This window comes from Procambarus clarkii, chromosome 62, assembly GCF_040958095.1.
Source record: "Procambarus clarkii isolate CNS0578487 chromosome 62, FALCON_Pclarkii_2.0, whole genome shotgun sequence".
Lineage (NCBI taxonomy): Eukaryota > Metazoa > Arthropoda > Malacostraca > Decapoda > Cambaridae > Procambarus > Procambarus clarkii.
In genome coordinates, this window is record NC_091211.1 from 9,462,722 (window position 1) to 9,480,401 (window position 17,680).

The window sequence follows — 17,680 nt, forward strand, 5'->3', positions numbered from 1 at the left end:
CCATTCAGTAAAAACAACCTAAAGAAACAAAGAAAACAGAGTTTGAAGTCTGTGAATAACTCAGTCAAAATAATAAGTCTCAAGTTCTGCCACCTGTGGCTGATTTACATGTCGATCAACTTCGTTGTAATTCTACATACGTATTGACGGGTATGCATTCTTCAAGATGTAGAAGCCTCAACATTATCAGATGAGAAACTAAGGAGAAAAAACTAAATTAAAAATAAATAAAAATCCCCCCTCTCAAAAAAAATGATAGAAATAAGAAATATTGCAATTGGGCAATGTATGTATGATATAAAATACAATTCAGCAATGTACTATACTTACTCATTATTATTTGTGTGAAATTTCGTCTTCCAGTTGGCAATCAGCAATCCTCGCAGGCACCATCTACAGATCCACTTTGACTCTCCTTACTACTCCTCTTCATTGTGTTTCGGACAGGTTCTTGTATCGCTTTATCACTGCATTAATTATGAGTTCCAATAACTAGGAGTGTTATTGTTATCATCAGTACTGGTTGCGCACACTTTTTCACTTCTTACCATATTAGGATGAAATTTTCACGACGCTGATGCTAAATAACGTGGGAATTGTTTAACAGTTTTCACTGTTTTTCATATATTAATGAATATTTTTGAGCTCCCGGCCCCTTCGGTTCAACTTTGGTTCAACGAAATCACTGCAACTGGTAATACTTTTCACCCTTCCACTATGTATGACTAGCTCTTGACGTATAGTTATAGTCAATATTTTATGCCTTTCTCAAGGTGTCAAGAACATATCTTGGGTATTAAAACTTGGTGGCAATTCCATAATTCTTAGTTATTTTCTCATCCATAAATGTTGGATTACATACTAGTAATGTTCTAAATAACATGGCTGAGAACATAGAATGTTTAAACTTAATGGGGTAATTTGACAAATAATGTTTATATGAACAATGAACTTACCAGGACGACCCGAAACGTCGTGGTTTCTTCATTTTCTGACGTGAGGTTTGTTCATCTTACATGTATAATATTCATACAAGCAACATTGTGCGTGTGTGTTTGTGTGTGTGTAGGGGATATAAGCGGCACACTGTCCGGCACGTCCTAAACTTCACATAAACCACACGTGTGCCCTAACACCAATCATTTCATTTATAACGCTTCACCGGAGAAATGCAAAGAGCCAAAATAATTCAGTAAAAATATATTTTTGAACGATAACATAAAATGAAGCATGTTTACGTGTTACGTGATATCCGGATAGGTTCATCATGGTAGATTTTTAGACTGTATTGCAGACTAAAGACATCCCGAGACACATTAGGTAGAGATCTACCAGTGGTGGCACCATGGAGTCACACCTACCAGTGGTGGCACCATGGAGTCTCACCTACCAGTGGTGGCACCATGGAGTCTCACCTACCAGTGGTGGGACCATGGAGTCACACCTACCAGTGGTGGCACCATGGAGTCTCACCTACCAGTGGTGGCACCACGGAGTCATACCTACCAGTGGTGGGACCATGGAGTCACACCTACCAGTGGTGGCACCATGGAGTCTCACCTACCAGTGGTGGCACCACGGAATCACACCTACCAGTGGTGGCACCACGGAGTCTCACCTACCAGTGGTGGCACCATGGAGTCACACCTACCAGTGGTGGCACCATGGAGTCTCACCTACCAGTGGTGGCACCATGGAGTCACACCTACCAGTGGTGGCACCATGGAGTCACACCTACCAGTGGTGGCACCATGGAGTCTCACCTACCAGTGGTGGCACCATGGAGTCACACCTACCAGTGGTGGCACCATAGAGTCACACCTACCAGTGGTGGCACCATGGAGTCACACCTACCAGTGGTGGCACCATGGAGTCTCACCTACCAGTGGTGGGACCATGGAGTCACACCTACCAGTGGTGGCACCATGGAGTCTCACCTACCAGTGGTGGCACCACGGAGTCACACCTACCAGTGGTGGGACCATGGAGTCACACCTACCAGTGGTGGCACCATGGAGTCTCACCTACCAGTGGTGGCACCACGGAATCACACCTACCAGTGGTGGCACCACGGAGTCTCACCTACCAGTGGTGGCACCATGGAGTCACACCTACCAGTGGTGGCACCATGGAGTCTCACCTACCAGTGGTGGCACCATGGAGTCACACCTACCAGTGGTGGCACCATGGAGTCACACCTACCAGTGGTGGCACCATGGAGTCTCACCTACCAGTGGTGGCACCATTGAGTCACACCTACCAGTGGTGGCACCATGGAGTCACACCTACCAGTGGTGGCACCATGGAGTCTCACCTACCAGTGGTGGCTCCATGGAGTCACACCTACCAGTGGTGGCACCATGGAGTCACACCTACCAGTGGTGGCACCATGGAGTCACACCTACCAGTGGTGGCACCATGGCGTCTCACCTACCAGTGGTGGCACCATGGAGTCACACCTACCAGTGGTGGCACCATGGCGTCTCACCTACCAGTGGTGGCACTATGGAGTCTCACCTACCAGTGGTGATACCATGGAGTCACACCTACCAGTGGTGGCACCATGGAGTCTCACCTACCAGTGGTGGCACCACGGAGTCTCACCTACCAGTGGTGGCACCATGGAGTCACACCTACCAGTGGTGGCACCATGGAGTCTCACCTACCAGTGGTGGCTCCATGGAGTCACACCTACCAGTGGTGGCACCATGGAGTCACACCTACCAGTGGTGGCACCATGGAGTCACACCTACCAGTGGTGGCACCATGGCGTCTCACCTACCAGTGGTGGCACCATGGAGTCACACCTACCAGTGGTGGCACCACGGAGTCCCACCTACCAGTGGTGACACCATGGAGTCACACCTACCAGTGGTGGCACCATGGCGTCTCACCTACCAGTGGTGGCACTATGGAGTCTCACCTACCAGTGGTGATACCATGGAGTCACACCTACCAGTGGTGGCACCATGGAGTCTCACCTACCAGTGGTGGCACCACGGAGTCTCACCTACCAGTGGTGGCACTATGGCGTCTCACCTACCAGTGGTGGCACTATGGAGTCTCACCTACCAGTGGTGGCACCATGGAGTCACACCTACCAGTGGTGGCACCATAGTGGCTCAACTACCAGTGGTGGCACCATGGAATCTGACCAGACAACACACGAGAAGGTGAAGGGACGACGACGTTTCGGTCCGTCCTGGACCATTCTCAAGTCTCATTCTCATTCTCAATCAATCGACTTGAGAATGGTCCAGGGCGGACCGAAACGTCGTCGTCCCTTCTAGTGTGTGGTCTGGTCAAACTACTTCAGCCATGTTATTGTGACTCATCGCCTTCACCATGGAATCTCGCATACCAGTGGTGGCACCATGGAGTCCTACCAGTGGTGGCACCATGGAGTCTCACCTACCAGTGGTGGCACCATGGAGTCTCACCTACCAGTGGTAGCCCCATGAAGTCTCCTACCAGTGGTGGCACCATGGAGTCACACCTACCAGTGGTAGCCCCATGAAGTCTCCTACCAGTGGTGGCACCATGGAGTCCTACCAGTGGTGGCACCATGGAGTCACACCTACCAGTGGTGGCACCATGGAGTCTCACCTACCAGTGGTGGCACCATGGAGTCACACCTACCAGTGGCACCATGGAGTCTCACCTACCAGTGGTGGCACCATGGAGTCACACCTACCAGTGGTGGCACCATGGAGTCTCACCTACCAGTGGTGGCACCATGGAGTCACACCTACCAGTGGTGGCACCATGGAGGCTCACCTACCAGTGGTGGCACCATGGAGTCTCACCTACCAGTGGTAGCCCCATGAAGTCTCCTACCAGTGGTGGCACCATAGTGCCACCACTGGTAGGAGACTCCATGGTGCCACCACTCCCCCAAACAATCACATTTCGGTTTTGGCAATGGAAATAACATTCCACAGTTTCATATAAATTATATTATAAAGGTTTCGGTAAATAATACATATAAAATAATTAACTGTGCAGCTTATCCCTAGCTAACTACATTTTACACAAATTATATAAAATGCAGTTACATTTTATATAATTATATGATTTGCCTTTTATTAAATCATTGATGTGCGTAATGATTAAGATTTTTGGTTATGGATTGTTCACGAACATAAACATTCACACTTTTGCACCACTGTCTACCTAAATTTACTTTATGATATGACTTTTGTAATCACCCATGAGTCGTTTCTAACAATAAAATATATTAACGTTCAAGGAAGTTTTATAATCATAGAGAACAGACAAGAAACACGGACCATGAGTAGATCCAAAACCTTCCCAATAACAAGCACACAAGATATATAACATCTTCCTTCCCTATTAACACCAATTCATTGCCATAAACAACCGTCACCTATTGCCCATTAATTACATGTACGCCTCCATACTCCCAACCAATTGCAATCGATTGACCATTAACTACATATACTATTCCCCTCCTAACCACCAATTGCAGCCCATTTACCATTAACTAACTATTAATACTGCCTTCCTTCCTCACTCTGAACCCTATCACCTTAATTCCGCCAACCCCCAGTACCCTAACTCCAGCACCTCCCAAAACCCTAACTCCAGCACCTCCCAGAATATTAACTCCACTACCTAACAGTACTCTTAACTCCACCACTTCCGAGTTCCCTAACTCCTCAGCCTCCCAGTACCCTAGCTCCAGCACTTCCCAGTACCATGACTCCAGCACCTCCCAGTACCTTAACTCCTCCTCCCTCAAAGTACCCTAACTCATGCCCTTCCCTGTACACTAACTGAACCACCTCCCGGTTCCCTAACTGCACCACCTCCCAGTACCTGACATCCTCCACCTCCCAATATACCCTAACTCCACCACCTCTCAATACCATAGTTCCACCACCTTCTAGTCCTCTAATGGCACCGCTTCCCAGTATCCTAACGCCACCTCCTACCAATACCCAAACTCCTGCACTTAACAGAACCCAAACTCCACCACCTTCAAGTACGCTAACTCCACCACCTTCCAGTAACCTAACTCCAACATCTCCCAACACTCTAACTTCACAAACTCATATTACATTTACTCCACCACCTCCCAGTAACTTAACATCCCAATCGCTCAGTACACTAACTCCACCATCACCCATTACCTTAACTCCGCCACCTCACTTTATCCCAACTCCACCGTCTCCTTCGCCCAGCCACCTGGGCTGGACGGTAGAGCGACGGTCTCGCTTCCTTACAGGTCAACGTTCAATCCCCGACCGTCCAGGTGATTGGGCACCATTCCTTCCCCCCATGTCCATCCCAAGTCCTTATTCTGACCACTTCCAAGTGCTATATAGTCGTCATGGCTTGGCACTTTCCACTAATAATTCCTTCCTTCCACCGTCTCCGTTTAACCTAACTCCACCACCCCCAGTACCCTAACATTCCCACCTCCCAGTACCCTAAATCCTCCATCTCCCAGTACCCTAACTCCACAACCTTCCAGAACCATAACTCCATCACATTCTAGTACCTTAACTTTCCTATCTCCCAGTACTTTGACTCCACTACCTCTCAGTACCCTAACTCCACCACCTCCCAATACCCTAACTCCACCACTTTCCTGAGCCCTAACTACAACTCCTCCCAGTACCCTAAGTTTAGCACTTCCTAGTACCCCCAATTCCAACAATTCAAAGTACCCAAACTCCACTACCTCCTAGTTCCCTAACTCCACCACCTCCCAGTTCTTAAATTCCATCACCTCCCAGTTCCCTAACCCCACCACTCCCAGTACCCTAACTCCACAACCTCCCAGTACCTTAACTTCACCACTTCCCAGGACCCTAACACCACCACAACCCAGTAAACTAACTACACCACCTCCCAGTATCCTAAATCCTCCACCTCCCAGTACCCTAACTCCACCACCTCCCAGTACCATAACTCCTTCACCTTCCAGTACCCTAACTCCACCACCTCCCAGTACCATAACTCCTTTACCTTCCAGTACCCTAACTCCACCACCTTCCAATATCCTAACTACACCCATCTCCCCATACCCTAACTCCTCCACCTCCCAATATCCTGTCTCCACCACTTCCCAGTACCCTAACTCCACCTCCGTGTACCCTAGCTCCACCTCCTCCCAGAATCCTAGCTCCACCTCTACCCAGTACCCTAGCTTCACCACCTCCCATTACCCAACGCCACCACTTTCCGGTATCCACTGCCACCCAGTACCCTAACTCTACCTCCTCCCCTTACCCTAAATCCACCACTTCCCAGTATCCTAAATACACCACTTCCCAGTACCCTAACTCCACCACTTCACAGTACCCTATCTCCTGCACATCCCAGTACCCTAACTCCACCACCTCCCAGTACCCTAACTCCACCACCTCCCAGTACCCTAACTCCACCACCTCACAGTACCCTATCTCCTGCACTTCCCAGTACCCTAACTCCACCACCTCCCAGTACCCTAACTCCACCACCTCCCAGTACCCTAACTCCACCACCTCACAGTACCCTATCTCCTGCACTTCCCAGTACCCTAACTCCACCACCTCCGTGTACCCTAGCTCCACCTCTTCCCAGTACCCTAACTCCACCACCTCACAGTACCCTATCTCCTGCACTTCCCAGTACCCTAACTCCACCACCTCCGTGTACCCTAGCTCCACCTCTTCCCAGTACCCTAACTCCACCACTTTCCAGTACCCTAACTCCACCACCTCCCAGTACCCTATCTCCTGCACTTCCCAGTATCTTATATACAAGTGATAGAAAGGAACTTCCTGATGAAACATGTCAGGGAGGAAATAAGAAGAAATAGTGACGACCAGCCAGCGAGGCTACAACTGATCATCACAGATAATGAGATGGTTATATAAAAACATTGACCATGAAATGTTACAATGAGCTACTGACCACTGAGCTTTAGTCATCGAATATAAAATGACAATTAAGGCCGTTGAAAAAGGTCAACTAAGGGAGAATATAAGGTTAGTATATGCGTAAGGTTAAGGGAGTAAAAGACCGTCAGGGAATTTCTGGATGGGAGACAGGGGAGAAGGGAACTCTGAGAAACATCAACATTAGACAAGATGCACTACTTTTATTCTGTTGATAAACAAACATAAAGAAATCCTTTTCCTAGCTTCTTTGAGCAAATTTGCAGAAACTAGGAATTTCCCAGAGGAAGGTTGCTAGAACACTTAAAACAATATAATTTTTCCTCAAAATTCTCCTCCTTTATGGTGTCGCCTTGTCATGGTGATGGGGGGGAGGGAAGGGGGGGGGGGCAAGTACACCTCCCTCGGACCGGTGAGGGTAGCCATCGTTCCCTCTTGCACCTGCGTTATTCCTCCCATTTCTACGTCGTTCCAAGCCTTGTTTGATCCTGCTACATAGACCAAGTACGTCTATCTCATCCATGTGGATTCTACACATCCTGACGATTTCTTTCTCCATAAAAACCTCATTGATTTGCTATATACCTTCGTTGCTTTTAATCCCACCAACACACGTGTCCTTGCTGCTGCTTTTCGGGAAACAGCTGACCGATTAGCCTCGTTGTCCAGCATTGGGGGAGACCCTATAAGGATCTAAAGAAATACCCAGTTAAATGCCAGTATTGGCACGGTTATTCTCCCGCACCATGTTGCGACCATCATGACCGGACAAAAGCTGATGGTAGCCGAGGCTATTTCCCCATCAGCCCGCCGGCACTCTGACGGTAATCTTGGGCATAGTATTTTATTAAATCATCTCATTCTTTGGGGCACAAGTGAGGAACTCAAATGCGAACAGCCTGAATGGTCACCAGGCATATATGCAACTGAAAACTCACACCCTAGAAGTGACTCGAACCCATACTGCCAAGAGCACTATGCAACTGGTGTACAGGGCACCTTATCCACTCTTGTCAGGTCATGATAGTGGAGTGGATAAAGTGCCCTGTACACGAGTTGCATAGTGCTCCTGGCAGTATGGGTTCGAGTCACTTCTGGGGTGTGAGTTTTCAGTTGCATATATGCCTGGGGACCATGTTAACACACACACACACACACACACACACACACACACACACACACACACACACACACACACACACACACACACACACACACACACACACACACACACATCATTGCCTTCAATTCCACCTGCTCCATCCCAGCTTCCACTGCACCCCTCTTCTCCTCACCCCCAAACCCCACCCAACCCTCACTTCTCCTATGCACCCTAGCCGCCATATAACCCCTTTAACTTATGACCCCCTAACACCTTCCCCCATCTCCCTCTTCCCCTGTTCTTCCTCAAAACCCCCACCTACCCCTGATTCCCCCCTAACTAATACACCCTCTCTATCACTCCCAGCACCCATGTTCCAGTCTCCCCTCAGCCCTCTGCCCTCAATATCCCTCTCAACCCCAACCTTTCAACCTCTATCTGACTCTCAGTCACACTCTACTTCTCAACCACCCCCATTCTATTCAAACCCTCCCTAATTTTCAGACCCAGTATGCTCTTCTTACCCCTGTAGATGCCCAGACCCCATTCGCCTACCAGACACTCCCCAGGCAACCCCCAAGCACCCCCAGACACCTCCAGCCCCCATTTGACCCCCCAGACCCCTGGTGAAAGGGGAAACTCTGGCACCAGAGTTTCCTAGAAGAGCCTCAAGGTTTAGTACACCAATGCAGATGGGGTATCCAATAAAGCAGAAGAGATAAAAGAAAGAGTTAGTGAGGCCGACCCAGACATATTTGCAATAGGGGAAACTAAAATAAATGGCATGATCTCGGATGCAATCTTTCCAGAGGGGTACCAGGTGATAAGAAAAGAAAGGACACAGAGACAGGGAGGGGGAGTGGCACTCCTAATAAAGCGGAAATGGAAGTTTGATGACCTGGAAAATCCGGGTACCAATGATAGCACGAGCTCCATACATGGAACTCTGACAGTGGATGGGAAGAAGATTGTAATCTTGATACTCTACAATCCCCCACCAAACAGTAGAAGGCTCAGGCAAATATCCCTCACACACAAACCTCAAACCCCCTGTCCTCAAACTGGAGTATGATGACAGCAACAAGGCATGTATACATGAACTGCAGAGGGCAGCAACAATAGCGTATAGAATGAGAGCGAAGCTGCTGGTCATGGGGAACCTAAATCACGGAGAGATAAATTGGGAAATAAGGAATCCCCATGGCGGGGAAGAAACGTGGGGAGCGAGGTTGGTAGATGTTATTGGCAGGAATTTCCTAACACAGCATGTGAAGGAAGACACAAGGGAAAGAGGAAGGGATATGCCGAGCCTATTAGACCTAATTTTCACTTAGAATGTAGAAGACATTGAACATTTGGAACATGAAATACCACTAGGAGCCAGTGACCATTGTGTCTTAGTCTTTGAGTACATGATGGAACTAAAAATTGTGACCAAAGGACAAGAGGTCCGGGAAAGGAGGCTTGATTACAGAAGAGGGGACTACAGAAGAATAAGGGACTACCTGGGAGAAGTGCAGTGGGAGGAAGAAATTAGAGGAAAAACAGTGCAAGATATGATGAACCAAGTCATATGGAAATGCAAGGAGACTGAAGAAAGATTTATTCCAACAGTAAAGGAAACAAGCAGGAGGGAATATGGTTTAATAGACAGTGTCAGGGAGAAAAGTGAGAAGCAGGAGGGAGTAGAGGAAGTACAGAAGACAAAGGACAGAGGACAACAGGATTAGATGTAACAGAGCTAGGAACGTTTGCATTGACATAAGACGAGTATCGGAAAGAAATTATGAGCATGATATTGCAATCAAAGCAAAAAAAACAACCTAGATTACTATATAGCCATGTAAGAAGGAAGATGTCGGTAAATGACCAAGTGACAAGACTGAGGAAAACAGAAGGGGCATATGCAGAAAGTGACAAGGAAATCTGCGAGGTACTGAATGCAAGTTTCCATGGAGTGTTCACAACCGAGCCTGAGCGGCTCCCATTGTTAGAAGAGATTACCCTAGATGGAAGACTATCAGATATAGAGGTGACAGCAGAGGAGGTCATGAAACAGTTGACAACACTAGATGCAACTAAAGCAGTTGGACCAGACAAAGTATCACCGTGGATACTACAAGAGGCAGCACAGGCTCTCAGCGTGCCTCTGGCAACGATCTTTAATGAGTCACTTATGTCGGGAGAATTGCCCAGTTGTTGGAAGGAGGCAAATGTCGTACCGATTTTCAAGAAAGGAGATAGGGAGGAGGCACTTAACTACATACCCGTATCACTGACAAGCATCCCCTGTAAAATATTTGAAAGAATATTTAGGCTAAGACTTGTTGAGCACCTGGAGAGCAGTGGGTTTGTAAACAAACACCAACATGGGTTCTGGACAGGGAAATCATGCCTAACAAACCTTTTAGAATTCTATGACAAAGTAACAAGGATAAGGAAGGACAGAGAAGGCTGGGTAGACTGCATATTTCTAAACTGCCAAAATGCCTTTAAAACAGTACCGCACATGAGACTGCTGTACAAACTTGAGAGGCAGGCAGTAGTAAGCGGAAAGGCCCTAGCATGGGTAAGGAACTACCTAACAGGAAGGAGCCAGAGGGTAATGGTAAGGGGGCGAGAAGTCGGACTGGCGAACAGTAACGAGTGGAGTACCTTAAGGATCGGTGCTGGGACCAATACTCTTTCTAATTTACGTAAATGATATGTTTACAGGAGTGGAGTCCTACATGTCAATGTTCGCAGACGATGCAAAATTAATGAGAAGAGTTGTGGCAGATGAGGATTGTAGGGTCCTCCAAGAGGACCTGGACAGGTTGCAGAGATGGTCAGAGAAATGGCTACTGGAGTTCAACACGAGTAAATGTAGATTTATGGAAATGGGATCAGGTGATAGGCGACCAAAAGGGACAGTACACAATGAAGGGGAACTGCCTACCTGTAACGATTCGAGAAAGAGACCTGGGAGTGGACGTAACACCTAATCTAACTCCTGAGGCACATATAAATAGGATAATGACAGCAGCATACTCAACACTGGCAAAAATTAGAACTTCATTCAGAAACCTAAGTGAGGAGGCTTTTAGGGCGCTTTACACTGCCAATGTGAGACCAGTCTTAGCGTATGCTGTGCCATCATGGAGCCCCCACCTGAAGAAACACATAAGGAAACTAGAAAAGGTTCAGAGTTTTGCGACGAGGCTTGTCCCAGAGTTACGAGGGATGGGATATGAAGAGCGTCTGAAGGAACTGAACCTTATAACACTAGAGAAAAGAAGGGAGAGAGTAGATATGATTGGAACATATAAAATACTCAGGGGAATTGACAAAGTGGAAATAGATGAAATGTTCACACGTAATAGTAACAGAACGAGGGGACATGGGTGCAAGCTGGAAACTCAGATGAGTCACAGAGATGTTAGGAAGTTTTCTTTTAGCGTGAGAGTAGTGGAAAAATGGTATGCCCTTGGGGAACAGGTTGTGGAAGCAAACTCTATTCATAATTTTAAAATCAGGTATGATGGGGAAAAGGGACAGGAGTCATTGCTGTAAACAACCGATGGCTAGAAAGGGCGGGATCCAAGAGTCAATGCTCGATCCTGCAAGCACAAATAGGTGAGTACAAATAGGTGAATAGGTGAGTACACACACACACACATTCAGAAATGCACTATTTAGTTCCAGATATACTGAAAATATGCATTCATGGTACATGTGCAGTTCTAATTGGCTGTTCCCACTATCTGTAAATTTGTAATTGGCAAGGGCTAAATGTTGCCAGTTGCCATTATATGTTATGAAATAAATCCAGCATTTGACGGCGGTCAGGTGCAATAATATAATAGGAAATACGTAGAGAAATAATCACACACACACACAACAATTGGTTTATTTAATACATTATTATGGTTTATACATTAACATAAAAAGCCAAGTCTGATAATTGGAGGTACAACTGGAAAGCCTCAGTATATGCTATATAAGGTGGCCGCCAGTGCTGGCCGAGTACAGTCAGCCGTCAGCCACCAACCAGTCAACACCTCCTGCATATTCACCCAGGTAAGCTACTCCTTGCTTGTGATGACCTGACAAACTTTCTCTTTATAATTATATAACACAACTGACTTGAATTTTTAAAATGACTGCAAATAGTGATATATAATTATTCATGAACTTTGCAGTTTTTATTCGTTAAAATTCTGCTTCTCTAAGTGAACTATCTTTCTAACTCAAAGAAGAAATAGTAATGTTAAACTATAAAACTGCATTCCAATCATTATTCCAGTATGACCAACGAAGATTAATATGCAGTCTAACACTTTCACTGAGTGAGTCATACAAGTATGATTCAGAGTACTGAGAAAGAAATAAAATTCCCGCGGGTACAGGGGCTCACATCGGCTTCCTCAGACCTCTAAAACAGACGATGATTTGAAAACAAAAACATGGACACTGTTCCAAGGATTTCAAGGCTTCAGTACTGAGTGATCAACCAAGGTGGCACATGCAGCATGAACTAACAGCATCCCTTAAAAAAGATTAATTTAAATAAGTAATCTATTATTTTGCGATGATAATATAACTGAAGATCCTAACTGTGATAAAAACTGTCTACAATGTTCAAACATTAGTGAACAATGATGTCACTTCAGCGAATAGCATGTTGACGCTATGCTGTGTTTGGACCCATCACACCAGCTTAGTGGTTTATTATGGTGCACAAAAATGTAGATAGGTATCTACATAACTAATATGTATGCAGTGTATTAACAGCAAAAGCAGGGTTTTCTTTTTCTTTAAATAATAATAATCGCGTCATTAATATGCACACCATATTTTTACATATGACAATGTTCCACATATTATATAAATTTATCAAATTACACACTTGAATAATAATACTTAAACTAGAGAAAAAAATCATTCAGAGACATTGGAGTAAGTCAGTAAAAATGTCTTCTCTGCAACTCCTGAGAATGGGCTGCTGCTCCAGTAGCAGGAGCTCGTTCTCAGGAACGTTTCCAACGTCACTAAATTAATGTAGTAAATTACCCAAACCTAACCTATCTGAGAACCCAGAAACAGAAAACTGGACATCACGCAAATTTCGTGAGCCGCTGCCATTTTTAATACAGCAGTTTTTAGGTTAAGGAAATTATTAGTTAAAATGAGATGTACTATTTAGGGGGACGGGTTGGGGAGCTGACCACTGTGAGCGATTGATGTGTAAACACCCATAAATTACCAAGAGTCCCTCGCTCCATCACGGCCAAACTAGGTCATATTTTTTTCTGTGGCCAGCGAACACATTTTTAACTATTAGAGGAATTAATATCATTATATTTTTTGTCAACGTACCACAGGGTTGTTAAGGGAATAATAGGCATGCAGCACAGGGCTCATGAAATATTTCTTCAGATTCTTATGATAAGAATCTTAAGATTCTTCTGACTTATAAGTTAGTAGCGTCACTATTATTGAGACACACACCTCGATAACTTGTGCAAAAGATCTGATAAGATCAAGTCTCGATCATGAAAGAAGCAAATTAGTAGCAACGGATATCAATGTCACCCGTGGTCCTACAACGTTCCAACGCTAATGCAACCTTCAGACTACAGAGCACACAGTATCCGGTCAGTTATATATACTCAGTTATTCATAGATGGCCAGTTATTGATATTGATAGCTGTATTTGGGTGGCTGATCAGTTAAATCACATGGAAATTAAAATCTCCATGGTGAGCACTTGTATAGTTAGGTAATTATTGCTACTGATTTGAGATTAGCTGTGAGGATATTTGCTTTGCAATGTTTACGTTGTAAACTTTCGGCAGAGGGAGGTGATCAGCTGAAAGTCTGGGGTTACCTTTTGTGGCAACACGTGATTTGAGTGCCTGGCCATGAAACGCCTGCCTTGCCTGACCCCTCTTGATGTTCTCCTGGTGATTCATGTTGAAACCTAATCAGCTAAGGCTTACAATAGTTTCAGTAGTTATCAACTAACTCTATAAGATTTGCTCATTAATTACAATTATTGATTATAATTACCATTGAATAACCCCCCCCCCAGGATACGTATTCAAGGTAACACCAAGCAGAAGCTAAAATGAAATAATACAGTCCACTTATTTTAATACAGTCCATTTTAATATAATCAGTTAAACTAACTAATGTACTTGCTGGGAAATTCCCCACACATTTTATGGTCCTTTACTGACCGGATAGTGAAAATTAGACTATCCATAAAAAACCAGCGCACTAAATATATTTTAATAAAATCAAGTCTTTATTAACAAGAATAGCCAGAAATGAGGCTACTCTTAAATTAAATTATAAACTATGGCAGCAAGTTACCAGCCATAATTCCTGGCCTTACTTGACCAACCTCCATTAATAATTTAAGCGAGTCTCCACAGCTACCAGGTAATAAAGCCTAATGTTTAAAGTTGCAATAGTTGGCCACAGCCAATTACCCACAGAATTATCCAACATACCTGAAACAGAGATACAATTAATCAGGTCACCATGATCTAAGTCTCATAATTTCTATAACCCAGTATTAACATCAGCTTTTGAGTGGCCAAATCATTTAACTATTATTTATCTAGGGGGCCATGACATACACCCATCTCGCAACCCAGCTGAGACTATTAACTACCTTAGGAGTATAATTAATTCCTTCAAGGAGAATAACTCAGCTGTAGTGTTTACTCTAATTGAATCTTGCCAACCAATAAGAAATAATCGTTGGGGTGTTGGTTTAGAGTTTTATGAGAGCACAGCTAATTACATTAATAATTGTATTAGGAGGAGGTTATGGTTGGGAGCCATTTATATCCATTTAACAGCTCGACCATTCCATGACTATTTCTCCAGATGGAGTCCACCTCACTAGTGAATCAAGAGCATATGTGGCCAACAAACTAGTCAATACTATAAAATATCATAAGAGGTAGTTGCAAGAAGGCCAAACATAATTGTGTACATATTTCCCAATTATAAATTGTTTATATATCCCATTTAAAACCAAACCAAACAAAAATTAGCTCTATTAAATTTCTGCACATTATTATATAATTTTCTTGCCAACCCTTAGATGTGGGTAGGACAATTTTAGGCTAAAGCTGAACTGAATAATGCTCAACCAAGCCTAATCTATTTCTTTGTCCTAACCCAACAAGGGTAGGATGCACATTTAGCGAGCACTGTACAGCCTAGCCAACATTTAATCTACTGCACAGACCCAAAATAGGGTGGGAATTATTACACGAATTGTGTTTAACATATATTTACCATTATCGTATATTTCTACTGTTTCATCTTTGAGTGTTACGAGGTATCACAACTCTAACCGAAGGCGAAAATGAAGGACTAACCCAAGGTACATCATGTAATGTTACTAAGTACCACTCAAATCTTGTATATATTCAATATTTAATATATGTTCCAACCTCCAAGTAAGGTAAGATAAAATTGCTTAGAAAAGGTAAATTAAGTACTACGCTTTCACCAACAGTACTTGTTCCAACAATATGAAAAAGTATCCCTAGTTATATCAGTAATAGCCATATAAGCCCTACATGGCTTAAACCTGCAACCAACATGGATACAGCAGGGAAAATTAAAAGGACCTTCACCGATCTTAAAGATCACCTGACCGGACAGATCAACATATGTTATGATCTGTCTGAACAACCTACAGTTAACTACTTTGAACTGGAAAGTTATTTTCAATCAATAACAAGTAAGTTTAAACAAATCAGAGGTCAAATAAACAGGTATTTGACCGAACTTGCCAAAACTCAAGCAACAGAGGCAGAATTAGATGATGATATTATCAATCTAGCACAGTACGGAGATGACATATATGTTAGGCTGCAACCCTTTATCAAATTATTTGCCCTGAATAAATTAACCACTGCCTCTTCTAACATTGCTCAACCAGAAGTTAAACTGCCTTTAATTAGTTTACCCACAGTCTCTGGAACTGAGGATAAATGTTGGGATGACTTCTGGAATAAATTTTCCTCGGTAGCTTCTAAACCCTCCATTCCTAAAACTAACAAATTTATATACTTACAGGATCAACTGAAGGGAGAAGCTTTAAAGGCAATCTCCAATTTAACATTAACCAGTGATGGCTATGATCTCGCAGTCCAGTTCCTTAAGAGTAATTTTGCTAACACATAGAGCTGTTACAAACTTAGTCCAAAAACTGGTGGACTTGGCATTCACAGATAGTTCTTCTTACTCACTCCACACTTTTACATTAGAGCCTGACTCCTTACTTAAAGCACTTAGCCTTATGGTTAACCTAAAGGAGGCTGAGTGGTTGACGGAAGTTATTGTAAGACGTAAGTTGCCCAGTGAAATACTGGACAAGTTATGTGTCTTGCATAACAAAACACCTTAAAACTCAAAACTTTACGTAAAGTAAAACTGAACATCTCAAGGTTCCTGACAAACAGAGGACCCCAAGAACGTATTGTGGTAAGAACTCTAGAACGTCTAGGAGGCTGTGCCCAATTCATGCAGGCTATAGTGGTAGATAAAATCCCAGCTGACCTATATGTTCATGGTCTAGAGAACACAGCCAAACTCCTTCAGAGTAAGGGAGTTAAACTAGCTGACCATAAAATAAAGTTAGTTCATAGACTAACCATAGATAAAGTTTGATCTTCTCACCGATATCGATATACTTGTAGGTGCAGACTATTATAAATTTATTACTGGTTGCACTAAACAACAGGGAATGAACCTGTTACTGTCCACAGGAGGCAAATTGCTCACTGGCCCTGTATTGTGTAAGAGACAGCCCATAAAGGTGGACAGCCAACATGTCAATCCAGTAATTGTTGCCTGACTAGTGCCTAGAGAAATCACCACTTAAGTTCAGAGACATGTCTGAGGATGAGCTTGATCCCCCCCCCCCCTGTACATAAATTATAGGATCTAGACACCTTGTGCATTGTCCCTAAACAACCCAGTCTTGATACCTGGACCTACCAACAATATCTAGATTCAGTTATCTTCAAAGAATCAGTACTGGGTCAAATTGTCATTAAAGTTAATCCAATCGGTAACTACCTGTGAACCACTTCATGGCGCTGAATCAATTAAAATCTCGGGTATCATGCCTAAACAAGCAGCATGATATATTAAAACAATACCATGAGTTAATTCAACAACAACTTGACAATTAGTTCATTGAGATCAAGAATGATAACCCTAGGGAGGGACAATATTTGCCCCATCACGCCTTTCTGAAATATTCAGTTACCACGCCTATCAGGATTGTGTTTAACAGTGCAAAGGCAAAGGCGAATAGTGTCTCATTGAAAGACTTCTTTCAAACTGTGTTGTTACGGTTCTGCATAGGGACTTATGCCTACACGGCTGACATAAGTGAAGCATTCTTTAGGGTAGGTCTTCAGGAGGAAGACTGAAATTACAATGTTCCTCAGGGGTCAAGTATCCAAGTGATCCACATAGTGAAAAAGTCACTTACAGATTTGCTTCAGTCTTGTTTGGAGCAACTTTGTATCCGTTTCTGCTTCAAGGAACCTTAGATACACATTTGAAGAAGTCCTGTAGTCCACACAAGAGTGAGATTAGCAAGAATCTGCATGTGAATAATTTCCAGGGGACCACTATTTGCAGTCGTGGC

General features: G+C 44.1%; 1 protein-coding gene across 1 annotated transcript; it reads left to right on the plus strand.

Annotated features, from left to right (window-relative positions):
* Window positions 1-15,615: 15,615 nt before the first annotated feature.
* On the plus strand, window positions 15,616-16,203 carry LOC138354314 (uncharacterized). The gene has a single exon (XM_069308462.1). It carries the CDS (start codon window positions 15,616-15,618, stop codon window positions 16,201-16,203), a length of 588 nt encoding a protein of 195 aa, XP_069164563.1.
* The last annotated feature ends 1,477 nt before the right edge of the window (window positions 16,204-17,680 follow it).